At 42.8% G+C, this 17,178-nt stretch overlaps 3 protein-coding genes across 4 annotated transcripts in view; 2 read left to right on the forward strand and 1 right to left on the reverse strand.

The window, feature by feature from the left end:
- The window catches only part of LOC310703734 (craniofacial development protein 2-like), a 609,970-nt gene that overhangs the window by 417,144 nt on the left and 175,648 nt on the right, over positions 1 to 17,178 (reverse strand). The gene's annotated exons all lie outside the window — the stretch shown is intronic.
- On the forward strand, positions 217 to 9,146 carry GJE1 (gap junction protein epsilon 1). The gene is made up of 3 exons (XM_083496301.1): positions 217 to 307; positions 2,827 to 3,009; positions 4,963 to 9,146. The coding sequence occupies exons 1-3, from the start codon at positions 269 to 271 to the stop codon at positions 5,356 to 5,358; spliced, it is 618 nt and encodes a 205-aa protein (XP_083352427.1). The 5' UTR covers positions 217 to 268; the 3' UTR covers positions 5,359 to 9,146.
- The window catches only part of VTA1 (vesicle trafficking 1), a 31,871-nt gene continuing 25,800 nt past the window's right edge, over positions 11,108 to 17,178 (forward strand). Inside the window, exon 1 of one of the 2 annotated variants that reach the window (XM_083496289.1) lies at positions 11,108 to 12,256. In XM_083496289.1, coding sequence (XP_083352415.1) covers positions 12,148 to 12,256 — 109 coding nt within the window. In that variant the 5' untranslated portion in view covers positions 11,108 to 12,147. The remainder of the gene's footprint in view (positions 12,257 to 17,178) is intronic. The other variant, XM_083496288.1, reaches the window with a different exon arrangement.

The following is a 17,178-nucleotide window of genomic DNA, read 5'->3' on the forward strand; positions in this document are numbered from 1 at the left end:
GACGCGAGCTTCCTTCTTGACTCGTCTGGGTCCGGCTGCGCAACTATGAGCGTCCCGGGAGAGCCGAAGCCACGCGCTGGGCGGCGGGATCCTCCGACCTGGACGGCTGCCAGGCTGGATCTCCCTCCTCCCTCTCCGGCTCGCTCCCTCTGGGCGGGGGATAGCCGCCCCTGGAGCTCTCCGCTCGGGCAGGAGCGCATTTCCCCTCCAGGATGATCGCGACGCGCCTCCCCGGACGGTCGCCGCGGAGCAGCAGGCAGGCGCCTGGATGGGGCCCCCTAACAATGCCACGCCGGGGCTGCGGCTGGTGCGTATCTCGCGTCTCCTCTTGTCCTACCTGCTTCCGAGGTTTCGCTTCCAGGGGCGGAAGGGGAAAGGGAAGGAGCCCGGGGAGGGAAGCTGGACCCGGCGGCCTCCGCCCGACAGAGAGCAAAGAGGGCTCAGGAGAGTTTGCTGTGAGGTCCTGTGTGAGCTGAGGCCTCGATGGAGGGAGGGAAGACCAAGATCCGAGCAGGGTCAATGTAGCTAAGGGAGCTAAGGCAATGTTTATTTGTTTATTTGTTTATTTATCCCCCCCCCCATCTGGCTGGGTTTCCCCAGCCACTCCTGGCAGCTCCCAACAGAATAATAATAATAATAATAATAATAAATAATAGTAATAAAGGAACAAAACACTACACATTAAAAACTTCCCTAAATAGGGCTACCTTCAGATGTCTTCTAAAAGATAGTTGTTTATTTCCTTGACATCTGATGGGCATTCCACAGGATGGGCAGCGCTACCAAGAAGGCCCTTTGCCTGTTTGGCCTTCCCACCAGCTTTCAGGAAAGTTGTCCTACCAAAGCAGCCTACAAGTAATCTTCAATGGTGTATTCGGTTTGGTAATGAGGGGAGATGGTCATAGATCTCAAGAACCATGTTGAGGTTTACAGAACATGATGCCACCTGGGAGGTGGAGGAGATGTTTGAAAAGGAATCCTGGCAAGTCACAGAGGGCTGGGGGAATTGCTTTCCCTGTTGCTTGATATTCGTTTCAAACTACAATCCTGATGGCATCCCACGTTACTAATCTTTCATATGGTAAGTTGCCTGTAATGGGGTGGGGAGGAAGCTAATACATTTAATATTAATAATAACAATTCAATACTACTACTACTTCTACCACCAATACTAGCTGAGACGTTTTCATCCTCAAACTTAATTTTACCCAGAATGTGTTGCAAGGCAAATGTAGTTTCTGGAGGCTTTGTTTCTTTTGTCTTCTGGAGAGCTTCCAAATGAGTCTGTCTGCTCAGCCAGCATTTGCCAGTGCACATGGGGTGCTTTCAGGAACAGTGCGGGTGGCACCAGCCCAAAATAAAGTCTGCTTGAAAATTAAATAATGACTCTCCCGGGCTATCTCTTTCTCAGGGCACTGCACCAGCTCCTGCTGTTTCTGCTAGGTTACATTAACAGTGGGCAAAGCAGGCATCTGGACAGGCTCTAGGAGCCAAGCCAGGAGGGTCATGTGTTTCTAGCACAACAAGGGGATTCCATGGCCAGTTGCACGTTCTCCATCCTATTGTGTCACCGGCTGCTAGTTTATGGGGTTTGGGTGAAGGTTTTTGCTGACAACGTTCGGTGGGGATTATTGGGCAGGCCACATGTACACAGCCTTTGTTTGGGCCTTTTCTTCTCCCTCCCTGAAAGTGTAAGGTTAATTGGGGCCCCAGAGATAAAAAAAAATTATAATTGTGCAGTGACAAGAGTTTTTCATAGGAAAGGTCAGGAGAGAGTAATAGCATCAGAATGAGCCTGAGGACAGCAAATTGGCAATGAGGCGTAGGGATTATACCACAATTGCACTAGGAGAACATCTTACAAGACATGTCTTTAAATTACATCAAGAACTTCTATGAAGGATGTGTAAGTATGGATGGGATAAGAAGTGCTAGAGAAAGAATAATAATCTCATTATGAGGACAGGTTTCCAGGGTTGGTCGCAAACAATTTGAACAGAGGTTCAAAACAACACCCCCAGCATAGAAAATGGCATTTTTCTTCAGAGAAAGCATGTTTTAGTACTAGCATTTTCCTCTTGTTCTGCAGCAAGTCTTACAAATGCTACATATAAGCTGACATTACTTTTAAGACTAAATAAGAGTTGATTTTAATGATACCATTGTATTTGTTGCATCAGTAAGTGATCAGAACTGTATGGGAAACATTGTATGGGAACCTGGGTCTGTATGTGTGGAACAGCTAGATGTATGAAGGTTGCCAGTTTCTGAAGTTGCATACTGGAATTAGAAATTGATGGATCTGGAGTACATAGGTATTGTCCCCGGAGTGATGAGTCACAGGTTACTGGAGGGGCAGGGGAAGCTTTATAAAATAATCCCTTAGATGAAATCTCTGTGAAGGGAGCCTTCTATAGCATGGCCGTACGTGTGTTGGCCAGGGTCCAAAATAAGCCTCCCAATAGGCATCTGATGCAGTCAGAGAGCGACTGTGATTGGAAGAGAAAATCAGTTGACATTTACTGTAAGAGGGGCTCTTCAGACCTCACCTCTTATGTGGAAATACCCCCTTCAAATCAATGCTGGCCTTAGATTGACTTGAGTCAATGAAACTGACAGTGTGTTTACTCACTGACTCAGTTATCCAGTACAACACAGCTTTCAGATTAGTGTTTGGTGAAGGGTGTGCAGAAAGTGTCTGCAATTCTGAACAAAATATGTTATATAGATATACATTATTAAGATACATCTTGACTACTACTAATGCTTTTGATTCCTCCCTGCTCCCCATTCTTTCCTACTTAACCTCCATGTGATTCTTTACAGCTTAGGCCTCCAACAGTGGTCGGTCAATTCCACACACTCTTCTTTGGCTCAGTCCGAATGTTTTTCCTTGGTGTTTTGGGTTTTGCTGTCTATGGCAATGAAGCCTTACACTTCAGCTGTGAGCCAGACAAGAGGGACATTAATCTATTCTGTTACAACCAATTCAGACCTATAACCCCACCGGTAAGTCTTCTTTTCTCTTGTAAAAGGTAGGGTGTAGCCTATGACAGTAGTCAAAATGTCCCTGAAAGATTTAAGGACACCGAATGAAGTTGTAAGCTGAGATGGTAGCATTTTGAGCAGTACTACATCGGACTGCAGGCAGGCAATTGAGAGCATAAGTGATGGCATGCCATACCAGCATAAAGGCCTATCCAGTCCAACTTCCTGTTCTCGGAATGGCCAATCAGAATGCCCACAAGCAGAACATGAATGCAAGAGCAGTTTCCCATTTGTGATCACCAGCAACTGGTATTCAGAGGCATATTGCCTTCAGCATTGGAGCCACTGATGGCCTTACCATCTACACATTTGTCTTAAGTCTCTTTTAAATCTATCTAACTTTGTGGCCATCACTGCATCTGGGGGTAGCAAATTCCATAGTTTAACCATGTCCTGTGTTTTGTCTGTCCTGAAATTCTCAACTTTCATTGCATTTTCTGGATGCTCCTGAGTAGAAAGAATGGGAATGAGCAGGGGTACACACCTGTTTTGTCTGCTGAAACTGACCATTTCCTTGCACTGTTCTCTACATCTTAACTCAGATGTTTACATATGCTCTGTTAGAGGCAGATTTAGGGCAGTACAAGTGCGGGAGCACTGGACACAGAGTAAAAAAGGACGCCTTCTCAAGGAGACTGATCAGCACTTCCCTGGCTTGGGAAAGGAGGAGTGCAGGCTCTGACAGGGTCCTAGAGTCCTCCTGCCTCCTTCCCAAAGCTGGGCAAGTGCTTGTTGTTAGTATAATACCATCCATGTGCACTGCGCTTTCCAAAATCGGAAGACAAATCCATGCTCCAAAGAGCTTACAATCAAGAAAACAACACAAAAGAAGCTAAGGGACATAGGAGCTGCCTTATACTAAATCAGAAAATTGGTCTACCTAGCTCAGTATTGTTGACATTGACTGGCAGAGACCTTCCAGTGTTTCAAGCAGCGAATCTTCCCCAGCCCTTCCTGGACATGCCAGGAATTGAAACTTTGAGGCAGGCATAGGCAAACTTGGTCCTCCAGATGTTTTGGGACTACAACTCCCATCATCCCTAGCTAACAGGACCAGTGGTCAGGGATGATGGGAGTTGTAGTCCCAAAACATCTGGAGGGCCGAGTTTGCCTATACCTGCTTTGAGGCATTCACTCTGCCTCAAATGAAGGTCTCTGAAATGGAGGCAAAGCCAAGCATGGAAAAGTAAATTAATGGAAGAAACTGGTATATGAAAGCAACAATAAAGTATTTATACGAACAAAACCAATCATGCAAGTGCTAAAATATACTGCATTAAAACTGACTCACAGAGCAACCCACCACTATGCCAGGACATCTGCCATATTCTGTAGCCTCTCAGTTGCCTTATCATGAATATAGGGTTGTGCCCTTAGTTTTTAGGAAGCTTAACAGTGACTCTTTAATGAGAAGGTGTGGTGGTGACTTATCAGCCACTACCAATGTTCCCAGCAACATGAGGTCCCCGGAGACCATAGGGTGTGTTATTTGGTACACGCTTCATTCCATAGGCAACAGAAGTGGTTCAAAAAGTATTGCCAGCTGTCCTTGCCTGAATTAAATATCTGTCCCAGAACATGACACAGAATCTTCTGCAACACGTGGAAGGGAGTTTCCAAAGGTAGAAAGTCAGAAAACTAACAGTTTCCTTTTGGTTTTATCATTAAATTGATAAACATCAAATACTAATGAACCAGTTGAAAGGAAAAAGTTAATGAACTGTGAAGCTAACCTTTGGAGCAAAGGATAACAGTGATTTTTCATATGAATGCTATTTTTAAAGTAGTATTTTAAGATTATCTATGTCCTCTGATAAACAAAAGCAGTCACAAGACATTCTGGTTGATGTCTGTTATCAGGTAGCACAATACAGTGATAAATGATTTGACAGCCAAGTTTCTGCTACACTTTAGGTATTCTGGGCTTTACAGCTAGTGACCGTACTGGTACCAGGAGCCATTTTCCACCTTTATGCTGCATGTAAAAGCATCGCTCAGGAAGATATCCTCCAAAGACCTGCCTACACCGTTTTTTATATTCTTTCTGTTCTGTTAAGGATCATCCTTGAAGTTGTGGCCTTTTGGCTTCAGAGTCAGCTCTTTGGTTTCCAAGTGAATCCACTCTACAGATGTGATGCAGGAGCCCTTGATAAAAAGTTTAATATTACCAGATGCATGGTACCAGAACACTTTGAAAAGACTATCTTCCTTATTGCTATGTACACATTTACTGTGATTACTATTATGTTGTGTATTGCAGAGATTTTTGAGATCTTGTGTAGAAGGTTGGGCTTCTTGAATAGTCAGTAACTTCAGTGTTATAATGAATTATATCTATTTGTTTATCATAACATTTTTTGTACAAAGAGCAGAGTTATCCATTTGAAACAAAATTAACTTTCTTTAAATAACAAAGTCAAGTTGCATCTTAAAAATATGTTTTTAAATATCAGCAAACAGGCAATTCTTCGTTATGACTTTTTTTTACTCATAAATTTTACATACCATATTTTTCCATCTATATGAATAAGACGCTCCCTATTTTTGGGGACTCCGATTTAAGAAAATGGGGGGAGATGGCCCCCGTGTATAAGGACCCCCCCCCAATTTTGGACATTATTTTTTAGGGGGGGGAAACCTAGTCTTATACACGGAAAAATATGGTGTATATATCACACACACAGAGAGAGACACAGAGAGAGTGAGTATGCAGCACCTTAACCCAGAAATAAACCCTGCTGGGCTTACTCCCTTGTCTAAGTCTGCAATCCTAAGAATACTTATCTGGAACAAAGTGTCATGGAACTCAGTAGGATTTGCTCCCAAGTAAACAGGTATAATATTGTGAGTGTGGATGTTTCGGACGTGGATGCATGTGGATGTAATGGTACCCTTGAGGTCTCCCCCTGGCGACCATGAAGCCTCTGAACTGCACCCCCTCCATATGCCCTCTTGGTCATGCGGTGGTGAGGAGGGTTACCCTTTTCCCCCTTGAAAAATCATAGAGCTGAAGGAGGAAGTTGGAAGAGTGTCACTCTTTCCCGCTTCCCCTTTCAGCTCTAAGTGCTTTTAAAGGTTTAGATTCATTTGACTGGAAGTGGCCAGAGGGAGGGGCATGCATGGCACCTACTCAAAAATCTAAATGTGCCCTGAATTGGTTGGCCATCTGTGGCTTTGGATCACACAGTGAAAATCAGATGTCTATAACCTGACTGATTCTGGAAAGGCAAAGTAGAACACATTCTTTTATAGGGTTTAAGGCAAATTAGTGAGGGGGGAAATCTATTTAAAATATATGAAATCTATATTAGTTAACATCCTGTGTTTTCTACAATTGAGGGGAAATCCCATGTTTTGCATGTAATCATTTAAGTTGGGGTGGCCACAGTGACCCATGGTCAGTCTTCTGGGGACTGCATGCAAAAAAGAGAGCGACCAAAGTGTAAAAGTGGATGTGGCCAATTTTTTAAAAGATATTTTGGGGGTCTTGGGAAAGGGTCACAAAAAGCTTCTGACACTAAAGTATCAAAGCAGAGCACCTGTGGAATTGGTAAGTAAAAAACTAAATTAAAATATTTTTATTGGGAAATTGTGAGGCCTTGGGAGCCCTAAAACCTTTGACAACACAGTACCCCAGAGAGTGACCTAGGCGAACAGTCAGTAAAAAGAAAACTAATTAGTACAGGCCAGGGAGGGGGTCATGAAAATTTTTGGCATCATGGTAACCCAGGGGAGCAGACAAAAACTTTTTTTGTTAACCCCCAAGTCAAACGAACTAACAATTAATACTCATAAAGACAGAACAATAAACAAACCAGAAGCATTTTGTGTTGCTCTAACCATCAGTGGTGAATATTGAGACTTCACTGTATAATAATTGCTTTAATTATGTGTTGTTTCTGTACAAAGTAAACTTATCTGTGCTATTTACCACTTGTAATGTGCCTTTAAAACCACAATTCTGAGACAGATCACTAACCTTATTCAATTTTCCATGCCTTAACACTTGTTTAACTTTAATATAAGTCTGATAAATGTTTTCCACTCCAAATGTTTTATATTCCTTGCTTGTATAGTAACTTGCCAGAGATATTTCATGCACAGAAAATTATCTATGGTGGGGAGAAAGAAACCTTATGCAGTATTTCCTGTAGTTTTAGATAAGCAGAAATAATGGCATAGCACCCGTTTGTGTTTTATATCAGCATAGGTTATCAACCTGATGGACAGAGCAATGTAATACTGTCATGCCAATTGTTCTAGTTTCAAATAAGGTTAAACACCTGTGCCCTTTTCCTGACATGTGACCTTGGGCAATTCACTGGACATGCTACCTTTCCATTCTGTTTCTTGATTGATTACTGTCATCAAGAGTTTTTGAAGTGTTCACAGTGAGGGGTTGCTACTTACAATACTGAGAGCCACAGAATTCTCAAGCAAAAACCTTTGGGCCTTTGGGCCTTACCTGAATACAGTTCAGCAGTAATGAAGGAATTTTTTTTTTCATCATCTGCAAAGTAAATAATCTCAAAATGATTCTTTTATAGGCCAAATGTTAAATTTCTGTGTGGTCGGAAAAAGCATCTCCCAAACTCATTGTGTCCTGTGTGTGGTATTCCTACAAGCCTAATCCATGTATACTAAGTGCAATTATTGCCACAAACTGGAGTGTGCATCACAGACAGCACTTCTAAGATTTGCCATCTAATATGGAATTTACAGAATAAGCGAAGTTCAGCCTTCAAGTCACCTTGAATTAAAGAGGGACCATGGCTGAAATATGTTACATTGCAGATTAAAAAAGTAACCATGATATACAATGTAATTTGTTCCGCCCCCACCCCCTTTCCTACAAATAGACAGCAAAGCATGGAAGAAATCTGAGGACAAACCAAAAAATTGCCACGCTCAGCTGTACCCATGCACAACCTGGATACAACCAGGTCCGTTGTGCATCATCTGGCAGACAGTGTTCAACTTAAGAATACATCCATAGCTTTAAGCCAAATGCACAACCTTCCTTGAATGAGGCACTTGCATGCTTGCTCTAAGTGCATCTTCAGCATGAAGATGTAACTCTCACGCCTTCTTTTTGTCTTCCAGCCCCCGTTGTATCTTCTGCTTGTTCAATTATCAATTCTAAGCTTCTCCATGTGCAGCTCGGCTTCTGATTTCAGTTTTTTTAAATGCAGTGTTCATAGAACAAAGTGAATGCACACAGGAGCTATGAACAATATGCAGTCATCTTCCCAGTATCTGAACTACCATGGTGTCTTTCTAGAACCCAACAGACAAACAATTTAAGAAATATTTACAGGGAGTATAAAAGGTAGTCATTGGTTTGCATAAGCAAGCAAGATAGGCAGTGGTTGGAAGGAAGGTAACAGAGAAAGCTGGACTTGGTAGCCTCTCCAAATCCCACACGCATGGCGTAGGGCAGTGATGGCCAAACTTGGCCCGCCAGCTGTTTTGGGACTACAATTCCCATCATCGCTGACCACTGGTCCTGTTAGCTAGGGATGATGGAAGTTGTAGTCCCAAAACAGCTGGAGGGCCAAGTTTGGCCATCACTGGCATAGGGGGCCCATGTCCTCTTTACAATCTATGTACATAACTTAGAATTTAAAATAAAAGATAAGAAAGGGACTTTAAAAGAAAGGGATTTGAAAGTTAACTTATTTTGCAAAACTCAGGGGAAATTCCCAGAAGTTATTATCAGTAGCGGAAGCATTATTTATACAAAGGGCCCAGAGTAGCATTTTTTCCAAACCCTATAGGTTAGATTATGAGAAAGATTATGATATGCCCAAAGTCATGCAATGAACTTCAGAGACAAGTGGGGATTTGAAAACGAGTTTCAAGCTGCTGTCCCGTACTGGCTCCTATCTGACATCTGAATAATCTGTAAGGGTAACCCTTTAATCCACAATTACAAAATCAGCTCCACTGTTTTTAGTTGGTACAAAAGGAGTGCAAGATTGATATCTAGTGATCTTTCCTGTATAGATAAAAATATAGCATTTGTGATCCTATGTTCTAATTCAGTTTCTACTATAGTTGAATATTTTGTGTTTCTACGTGGATAGAAGTACCATGTTAAGAAAATTAGGCTTAGAATAATAAAAATGTAGAGTTGGAAGAAATCCTGTGGATCCTCTAGTCCAACCCCCATCACTGCAGGAGTCTCAACATGTGGTTCCCCCATCCAATTTGAAACCATACTGGGCTCTGCTTAGGTTTGCAAATGTGGCAGCAGTTTTATTGCTGCACCACAGGGATGGTTTGTCAACTCTTTTAAAACCAGCTTGATCTGAAGACATCAACAGGGGTAATGCTATGAAAAGCACCACTGGGTAATTTCTCCAGATTGCACTCTTATTAAAGTGACAGGAACTGGACAGCTGTTGTTTCTGGATTATCTGACAATCCTACTTAAAATGGTTTGATGTATTTTGTTCAATTGCTATGTGTGTATTATTGTATCATATATCCATCCATGTTTGTACGTATACACAAAAGCTGCTTTATTTTCAATTTAATGTATGATCTCAGGTACAATAAAACTTTTTATGCATAACAGTATGGTGCGAGTGAATATATTAAATGAAATCTATTCCTGGACTGCATATTCCAGTGAAAATAAGAATGTGAAGTATGAGAATGTCAAAATCCATCCTGATTTCTGCACATGGTTGAAAAAGTTGCATGAAAAGCAGCATGTGTGCTTTCATAGAGGCACAGTAGCCCTGCCCCTATCTTGCAAAACCAACAACCAAAAGCCACAGGAGTTTAATGGTGTGAAAAGAAAATGTAAGAAGTGCTTTAAAGCAGCTTTTCTTTCTTTTTTCTTTTTTGCTTTGTAGTGCTGCCATTTTTCTCCTGGCAGAGATTCTGCCAGAAAAAGGTGGATGATGGGCAGGTTTTCAGTAGGTAAAAAGTTTATCATTCCTGCATAGAATAACTACACCAGCTGAATTTCTGCCAGTCCATCAGAAAAAGGTGGTCAACTCTGACAACGTGCTCCACTCTTGGGTGGCATTTCTCATGGTTACCCTCCCACCTGCTGCAATCCAACTGCATTGCAGCAGTCTTGTCATCTTCACCCCTTTACACTTATTAATATCTAACATTTGTAATAAAGTGTCCAACATTTGCTGAGTGCTGTACATCTTTTAAAAGATAAGACAGTCCCCACCCCCAGGCTCCTACTCGAATATGGTACAAAAGGAAAAAGAAGAAGGGAAGAAGAAAGAGGAAAACAGGCATTGTAGCAGCTGCTTCTTTACTAGCCAATACTTGGGCCAAGTTGGAGTCAGCAAACTTTTTCAGCAGGGGGCCAGCTCACTGTCCCTCAGTCCTTGTGGGGGGCCGGACTATATTTTGAAGGGGGGGAGGAGAATGAATTCCTATGCCCCACAAATAACCCAGAGATGCATTTTAAATAAAAGCACACATTCTACTCATGTAAAAACAGCAGGCAGGCCCCACAAATAACCCAGAGATGCACTTTAAATAAAAGGACACATTCTACTCATGTAAAAACACGCTGATTCCCGGACTGTCCACAGGCCGGATTCAGAAGGCGATTGGGCCGGATCCGGCCCCCGGGCCTTAGTTTGCCTACCCATGGTCTATCCCATGCTTTGATGTTCTTCCTGGGAGGCAGGCAGTGCAGCCTTGTAAAGGCCCCTGGTGTCCTGGCTCATGGCAGAGCCCCGAATGAGCATTAGCACTATTTCTCCCATGAGCATCTGTTAGCAACCCAAACAACTGATGGGTAGGATGGAGGGGTCCCATTAGCTCACATGGTTTTAAAAGGCCAGCAAAATAACAGAAGCTGTCTTATACAGAGTCAAACTCTTGGTTCATCTAGATCAGTATTGTCTACACAGCGACTGGAAGTGGCTCTCTGGGATTTCAGACAGGAGTCTCTCCCAACCCTACCTGGAGATTGAACCTGGGACCAAAATTTTGTTTGCAAGGCAGACCCTCTGCCACTGAGTTATGGCTCTTCCCCAGATCTGATCCACCAAGTTCCCCACTTATGCAAGTAGTTAAAGGGGAAAGTTTATTGGATAAAGTTTCCTTTAGATGAGTGCACATTCAGAGACTTATGGTATTTTGGAAACATTTATGTACAAAATACATAGAGAAAGCATAAATGCAAGCAAAGAAAGACATCTTGAAGGCAGATGATCCTGAGAGGGGGGCAGTAACACACCCACACCCTGGTGCTTCATGAGCACACCTTTGAGGGAAATAATGTTTTTTCAAATGTGCTTTAAAGGCATAGTGTGTGCGTGCCCATAAAGCAAATGTGCTTGTTGGAATGGGCTTAGCCATTTACAGTCGCGGTGTTGGGATTCAGTCGTGCCTTTGGCAGAAATTTCAGGCAGTAAGTAAACTGCTGAGAAGACATCTGGGCATTAAGCGATATATGACTTCAGAGTTACAGCTTCCCCCACTGCTGTATCTCAAGAACAGGGAAAATGCTGTGCCTGTTACTTTCTGTCAGCCTGTCACGAATTTTAACGTGCCCTGGAGCCTCTCCCATAACATAGGGTGTTTTTCAAGATGAGAACGCGAAGGAAACCTGGCAGTTACCTCTATATCGCGTCTTTAAAACAATCAGGTATTAAAAAAATATGTCAGCGAGAGAATTTAAGCCGTCCCTCTTCCGACGCAGTTTCTCTTCTGATGGCATTGAACGTAATCATTCAAAGCGCTGCAACAAAAAAGCAGCGTAAGCGCCTCTTTAGACTTTCACGTTCCTTCTTCCGTCTTCTCGACCCCGCAAATGGTGACTCCTGTCAAGCGCCAAAGGGGAACCGGAAGTTTCACCAGAAGCTCCTCCTGCAGCCCCTTTGCTTTGCTTCAGCTCGCCCGCTCGCGAGATGTCGCTGCAGCCACGCCGCGGCTCTCGCGTTGTTCCTCCCCAGTCCGCATGCGCGAAACGGGTCCGGACCCGCTCCTTCTGTCGCCGCGCCGGAAACGGAACTGACTGGGCTTTACAAAGGTTGATTAGTAGTAACGGCGGCGGCGGCGGCGCTGGTGTTTTCGCTAAGCGAGCTACCTGCTTTGGGTTGAGTCCACAGCGCTATGGCGGCCTCGGGCCTCCCGCCGCTCCCCCCGCAGTTCAAGCCCATCCAGCACTTCCTGAGAACCGCGCAGGAGCTCGACAAGCGGGAGCCTGTGGTGGCCTATTATTGTAAGTGGAGGGGCCTCAAACGGCCTCGTGGGGCTCCGCCCACTTCGAACCTCGCAGCCTCGGGGGGGGAGTCACACCCCTCTCCTCCGCCTTGTCACGTGACAGCCACCCCGCCCATCCTGTCTATATGCCCGTGCTCATGGGGGACCTGCTGTCACGGGGGGGGGGGTGTTGAGCACCGCGAAGTCCTGAGTGAAGAAGCTTCTGGTTCAAGGTCCACCCACAATTCACAACCCCAGACAAGCCTCCAGTGTCCCAGCTGCATTGCCGGGTTTACATACAGTATAAGCTAAACAAGCTATAGCTTAGGGCCCCACTCTCTTGTGGGGGGGGGGCAAATTATTTCATGTTATATCAAGTTTCTAGAGACTAGATGATGAGGCTTTGTAAATTGTGTTTCTAAAGGAACTTTTGTTATTGCCAAATGCCAATGTGTTTGCATTATCAAGTTTGTTTTGAATCAAAAATCATTTAAAGTTGTCGTTTAGTCGTGTCCAACTCTTCGTGACTCCATGGACCAGAGCACGCCAGGCACTTCTGTCTTCCACTGCTTCTCGCATTTTAAGTTAGAACTTAATAATTATTTCACTATTAATATACTTCTTAATTGTATTTCACTATTAATATATTTCTTCTTAATTGTATTTCAGTTCAACAGTTACTTTGATAAAATACATATTTCATACATTTGTGCAAATGGCTTTAAATACCTATTAGGTCCATAAATTACCATATAGCATATATTCAACTAAAAAAAAAGCGACAATTTGTTGTTGACAAAGGACCGCTGGGCATATAAAGGGCCCCATTACCTTCAGTAGCTTAGGGCTTCATCAAACCTAAATCCGGTCCTGGGTGGGAATCAACAGTTGTCTTTCTTCCTCCCCTCCCTTTCAGGGCTGGTGCAGATTTCTTTGGGACACACACACTTTGAACACTCTTAAAGCGCCATACAAGTGTTAAAACGCAAAGTGGTTGTGTGCTTCTCATTGTGTGTTTGTGAGTACAGTCGTACCTTAGTTGTCCAGTCATTTGAAAACCAAGGTGCGGTTTCCGATTGGCTGCAGGAGCTTTATTCAGTCAGGCCTTTCGTAACTAAGCTGTGCCTTTGTGGTAGTGCTCAAAAAGGACTTCTCCTTTTTATTGTGTCATTAGATAAGAATAGTAGAGTTTTTGTGTGGTACACTGTTTTAAAATTGTCTGGGTTTTAATTGTTTTTGTGTATATTTTATCTTGTCACTTTGAGATTTTGTATAAAGCAACTAGCCAGTGTGGTGTAGTGGTTAAGAGCGGTAGTCACATAATCTGGGAAACCGGGTTCGCGTCTCTGCTCCTCCACATGCAGCTGCTGGGTGACCTTGGGCTAGTCACACTTCTGTGAAGTCTCTCAGCCCCACTCACCTCACAGAGTGTTTGTTGTGGGGGAGGAAGGGAAAGGAGAATGTTAGCCGCTTTGAGACTCCTTAAAGGGAGTGAAAGGCGGGATATCAAATCCAAACTCTTCTTCTTCTTCTAATAAATAATAATAATAAACAAGCATCTCAAATTGGGGCCGGAAGCATACTGGCAACTATTCTAGATCTTTTTAAAACCGCTTTAATGTGCATCTAGCCAGTGTGTCCTTGCCATTGCATTCTGCACCAGTTTCCAGACATGTCTTCATGGGCAGCCCCATGTGGAGTGCATGGGCTACATGAGTACATGAACCAGGAAGTTATCTAGGCCCTAGATTCTAGGGTGTGAATAACTGTGGCCAGCCTTTCCTTGTCCAGGAACAGCTGGAGCTGGAGCCACCTATACCTCCAGTGACAGTACTGGAGCCAGGAGCACCCCCAAACCACACTTGATGAACCCAGGACACTGGGATGTCCTTTAGATCTCAACCTTTACACAAAAGTTTACTTTCTGGGCTTTTTCTTTGAAGATGTGAGTTTCTGAGGCTTTGTTTGATAATACCATAATCTGCTTACTATCTCAGAGCCAAGATACTAAAAACTTCCTTTGTTTTTTGATAGTTGGTTGATTCTATTTTCAACTTCAATCCCCTCCCACTCGCCCCATTTGCGCAACTGGAAAAATATGTTTGAGTGCCTTAGAGTTTAGCAGCTCCTTCTCTAACAGGTGTATTTGTTAGCATATATGTTATTTTCCCCCAAAATTGAGTACATGCACCAGTACAGTCTTACATTGTTATAATACATTTCATTTGTCTTAAAATAGTAAAGTAAGCTTTGCTTCAAGAAGAAAGCAAGTATTGCATATGCATTTTCTTTTACTGGGGAGGGGGAACTTGGCCTGGAAAAAATGAGTTCTTCTTTTCATTACTTCAAATTTTCTGGAAACTACATCTCTATCCCTGCCCAGCATTTCAGTACATTTTCTAAGATCAGCACATTCTTCATATTTCCACTTCTTTGGTATGTTGATAGACGTATACTTTGTTTTGAGTGGCTGCTCCAGAACTGTAGAACTTGATTCCATTGCATACTTAACTATAGTTACACTGTTCTTCAAATTATATTTATAGTGGAATTCTTTATGTGTCTCCTTTGAAGTCGAGTTTGACAAGGGTTATTCACTTTAGGTATGGGGTTGCAGTAGCTATAATGGTTAGGGCTGTATGGGAAAGGAGGTGGTATTGTGCTATGGTACTCATTGTGTTCAATGTTACATACTTTCCACTTTTTAATAGATTATATGAGAGTTCACTGTGCTAGGAAATTTTTCTAAAGCAAATTTTGTTCAGAACACTACATGATAGAAGAAAAATGAGCTGGTCACAGAAGGTGGAAATGTAAAAATACAACTTAATTTTTTTAAAAAAAATAATTTTTATTAACTGGCCAATCACATCAAATTAAATCATATCACATAAATTCCGAATTACAAAGCCAAATTTTAAATTTTGTTGGGGGGACCCATATTTCAAGATCCGAAGGGGGATTCTGATCATCTTCTTGCTACTGCGTTAATGTCCCAATCAGTCCAAACAGAGTTCATAGTTCTATCCCATCTTATCTTGCTGTTTCCACATCACATCTTGTTCATATATTTTCTCTTTTTTCTTTATGATCTCTTCTGATAGTCTCCTTAAGCCGATAAACACCAATAGTAATAATAGTCCTGTGTAAATTTTCCGTTCTTCCCATCCTCAAATCGAGATGGTTTCCATATATCGTCTCCTTCATAGATAACATCACTCTTTCCATCATAGTCTCGTAAAACTGTCGCTCTTAAGTCCCACTGAGGAGTTTAACCCACAATATATAAACAGCTCTATTTCTCTCTTTCTCCTCCCAGACTCAAGACCTCCGACAGAACTTCCCAATATGGCGACGGCATTTTTAACTGCGTCATTCCAAAGCTCTTACACATTCCACGCTCTTCTTAAAACGTGCTTTGGTTCAAAAGTTTATCTCCACACAGCCTTAAATCCACAGCTTAAGTCCTTAAAACGACATTTCTGACTCGTGAGGGGAGGGGATTCTTGTTTAATCACATAGGGAAAGAAGGGAGAGTTTTTTCCCCCTCCCCTATCAGTTATTTGCCGTACCTTGTCTTGGCGTATCTTCTCATGTTTTATTCTTATCTTGTTTTGTCAGAGATTTCTTCTGTTAGCAGTCTTTACTCCCCCTTGGCATATCTTCTCATGTTTTATTCTTATCTTGTTTTGTCACAGATCTCTTCTGTTAGCAGTCTTTACTCCCCTTCTTTCTTGAAATATGTGCATTCCTTTCATCCAAATTGTTTCCTTTGAAGTTCTGCATCTAGTGGCGCGAATCAGGGACGGCGTTCAGGAGTGCCAAAATCCCACAGGAGGGCTTTGTGCCTAGTGCCCCCACCCCCACAAATTTGGGGGTGGTATAGGGCACAGCAGGCAAGGGCCGTCCGTCCCCCCAATCCTGGGGGGGTTAAGGAGGCTAATTATCCCCATCATAGCCTCCAAATTACCTCGTGTGGGTCGGAGAGATGTTATTGTCAGCCATCTTCCAATGCGCCCCCTAGTGGCCCCCGTAAAAATACAACTTTCATACTAATCCATTATCCCTGTGACTTGATTAAGTGCTGTGCAGATTGATTTTTAGAGCTACTGAATTGATAACAATATATTTCCATTGCTTTATACTCAGGTCACAATTCATGTGATTAATTACTGTTGTTCAGAACTAGTGAAGTGGCTATCAGAAGACGAGCAAATAGAGAAAAGAGTGCCTTTACCCTGAAACCAGTTGTGCAAGTTTTTGCTGCTAGACAAGTGGGACTGAACTGGAGAACCAAGCAGCCTGAGTGGTGGTTGCTGGGAGGGGGCAATTATAGCCAAGCTTTGCCTTTTTCATAGCTACCAACCACCGAATCAACATTTTCATTGAGCAGCAACCCAAAGATCTTTTTCCTGCTTAGCTACTGCCACTTTAGACTCCATTGTTCTGTGGCCAGATTCGCACTGTACGCTTAAAGCATTTTGATAGCAGTTTGTTAAGGGTGCAGAGAGTTGCTTGGAGACCCCTATTTCCTCACAGAGCTGCAATTCTGAGAATGGTTTAATGATCAGTCCCTCTTCACAGGGAACTATGGGAATTGTAGCTTTGTGATAAGTGTTTTCTGGAAAATCTTCAGTCAGAGCAATTTGCACAGGAAAATGTACCTTTTGGCTTTGGAAAATGTTATAATGTCCTAGATAGTGATCTAGCTTAGGATGCTTATTTTACTTAGTAAACATAGCTATACTCCCTGACACTGTCAAGCTTGCCTTACATTATATTTGTAATTAGCATCCATTCATTGTTGCTAATGAAATTATTAAACTGCTGGTTTTTTTCTGTGGAAAAATAAAGCACTTGGCTTAATGCAGGCATGTCCAAAGTGCATCTCGGGAGCCTAATCTGGCCCGCCGGTCAGTTTAATCCGGCTCCTCAACAACT

Source organism: Podarcis liolepis, assembly GCF_965112155.1.
Source record: "Podarcis liolepis genome assembly, chromosome: 3".
Classification (NCBI taxonomy): Eukaryota; Metazoa; Chordata; class Lepidosauria; order Squamata; family Lacertidae; genus Podarcis; species Podarcis liolepis.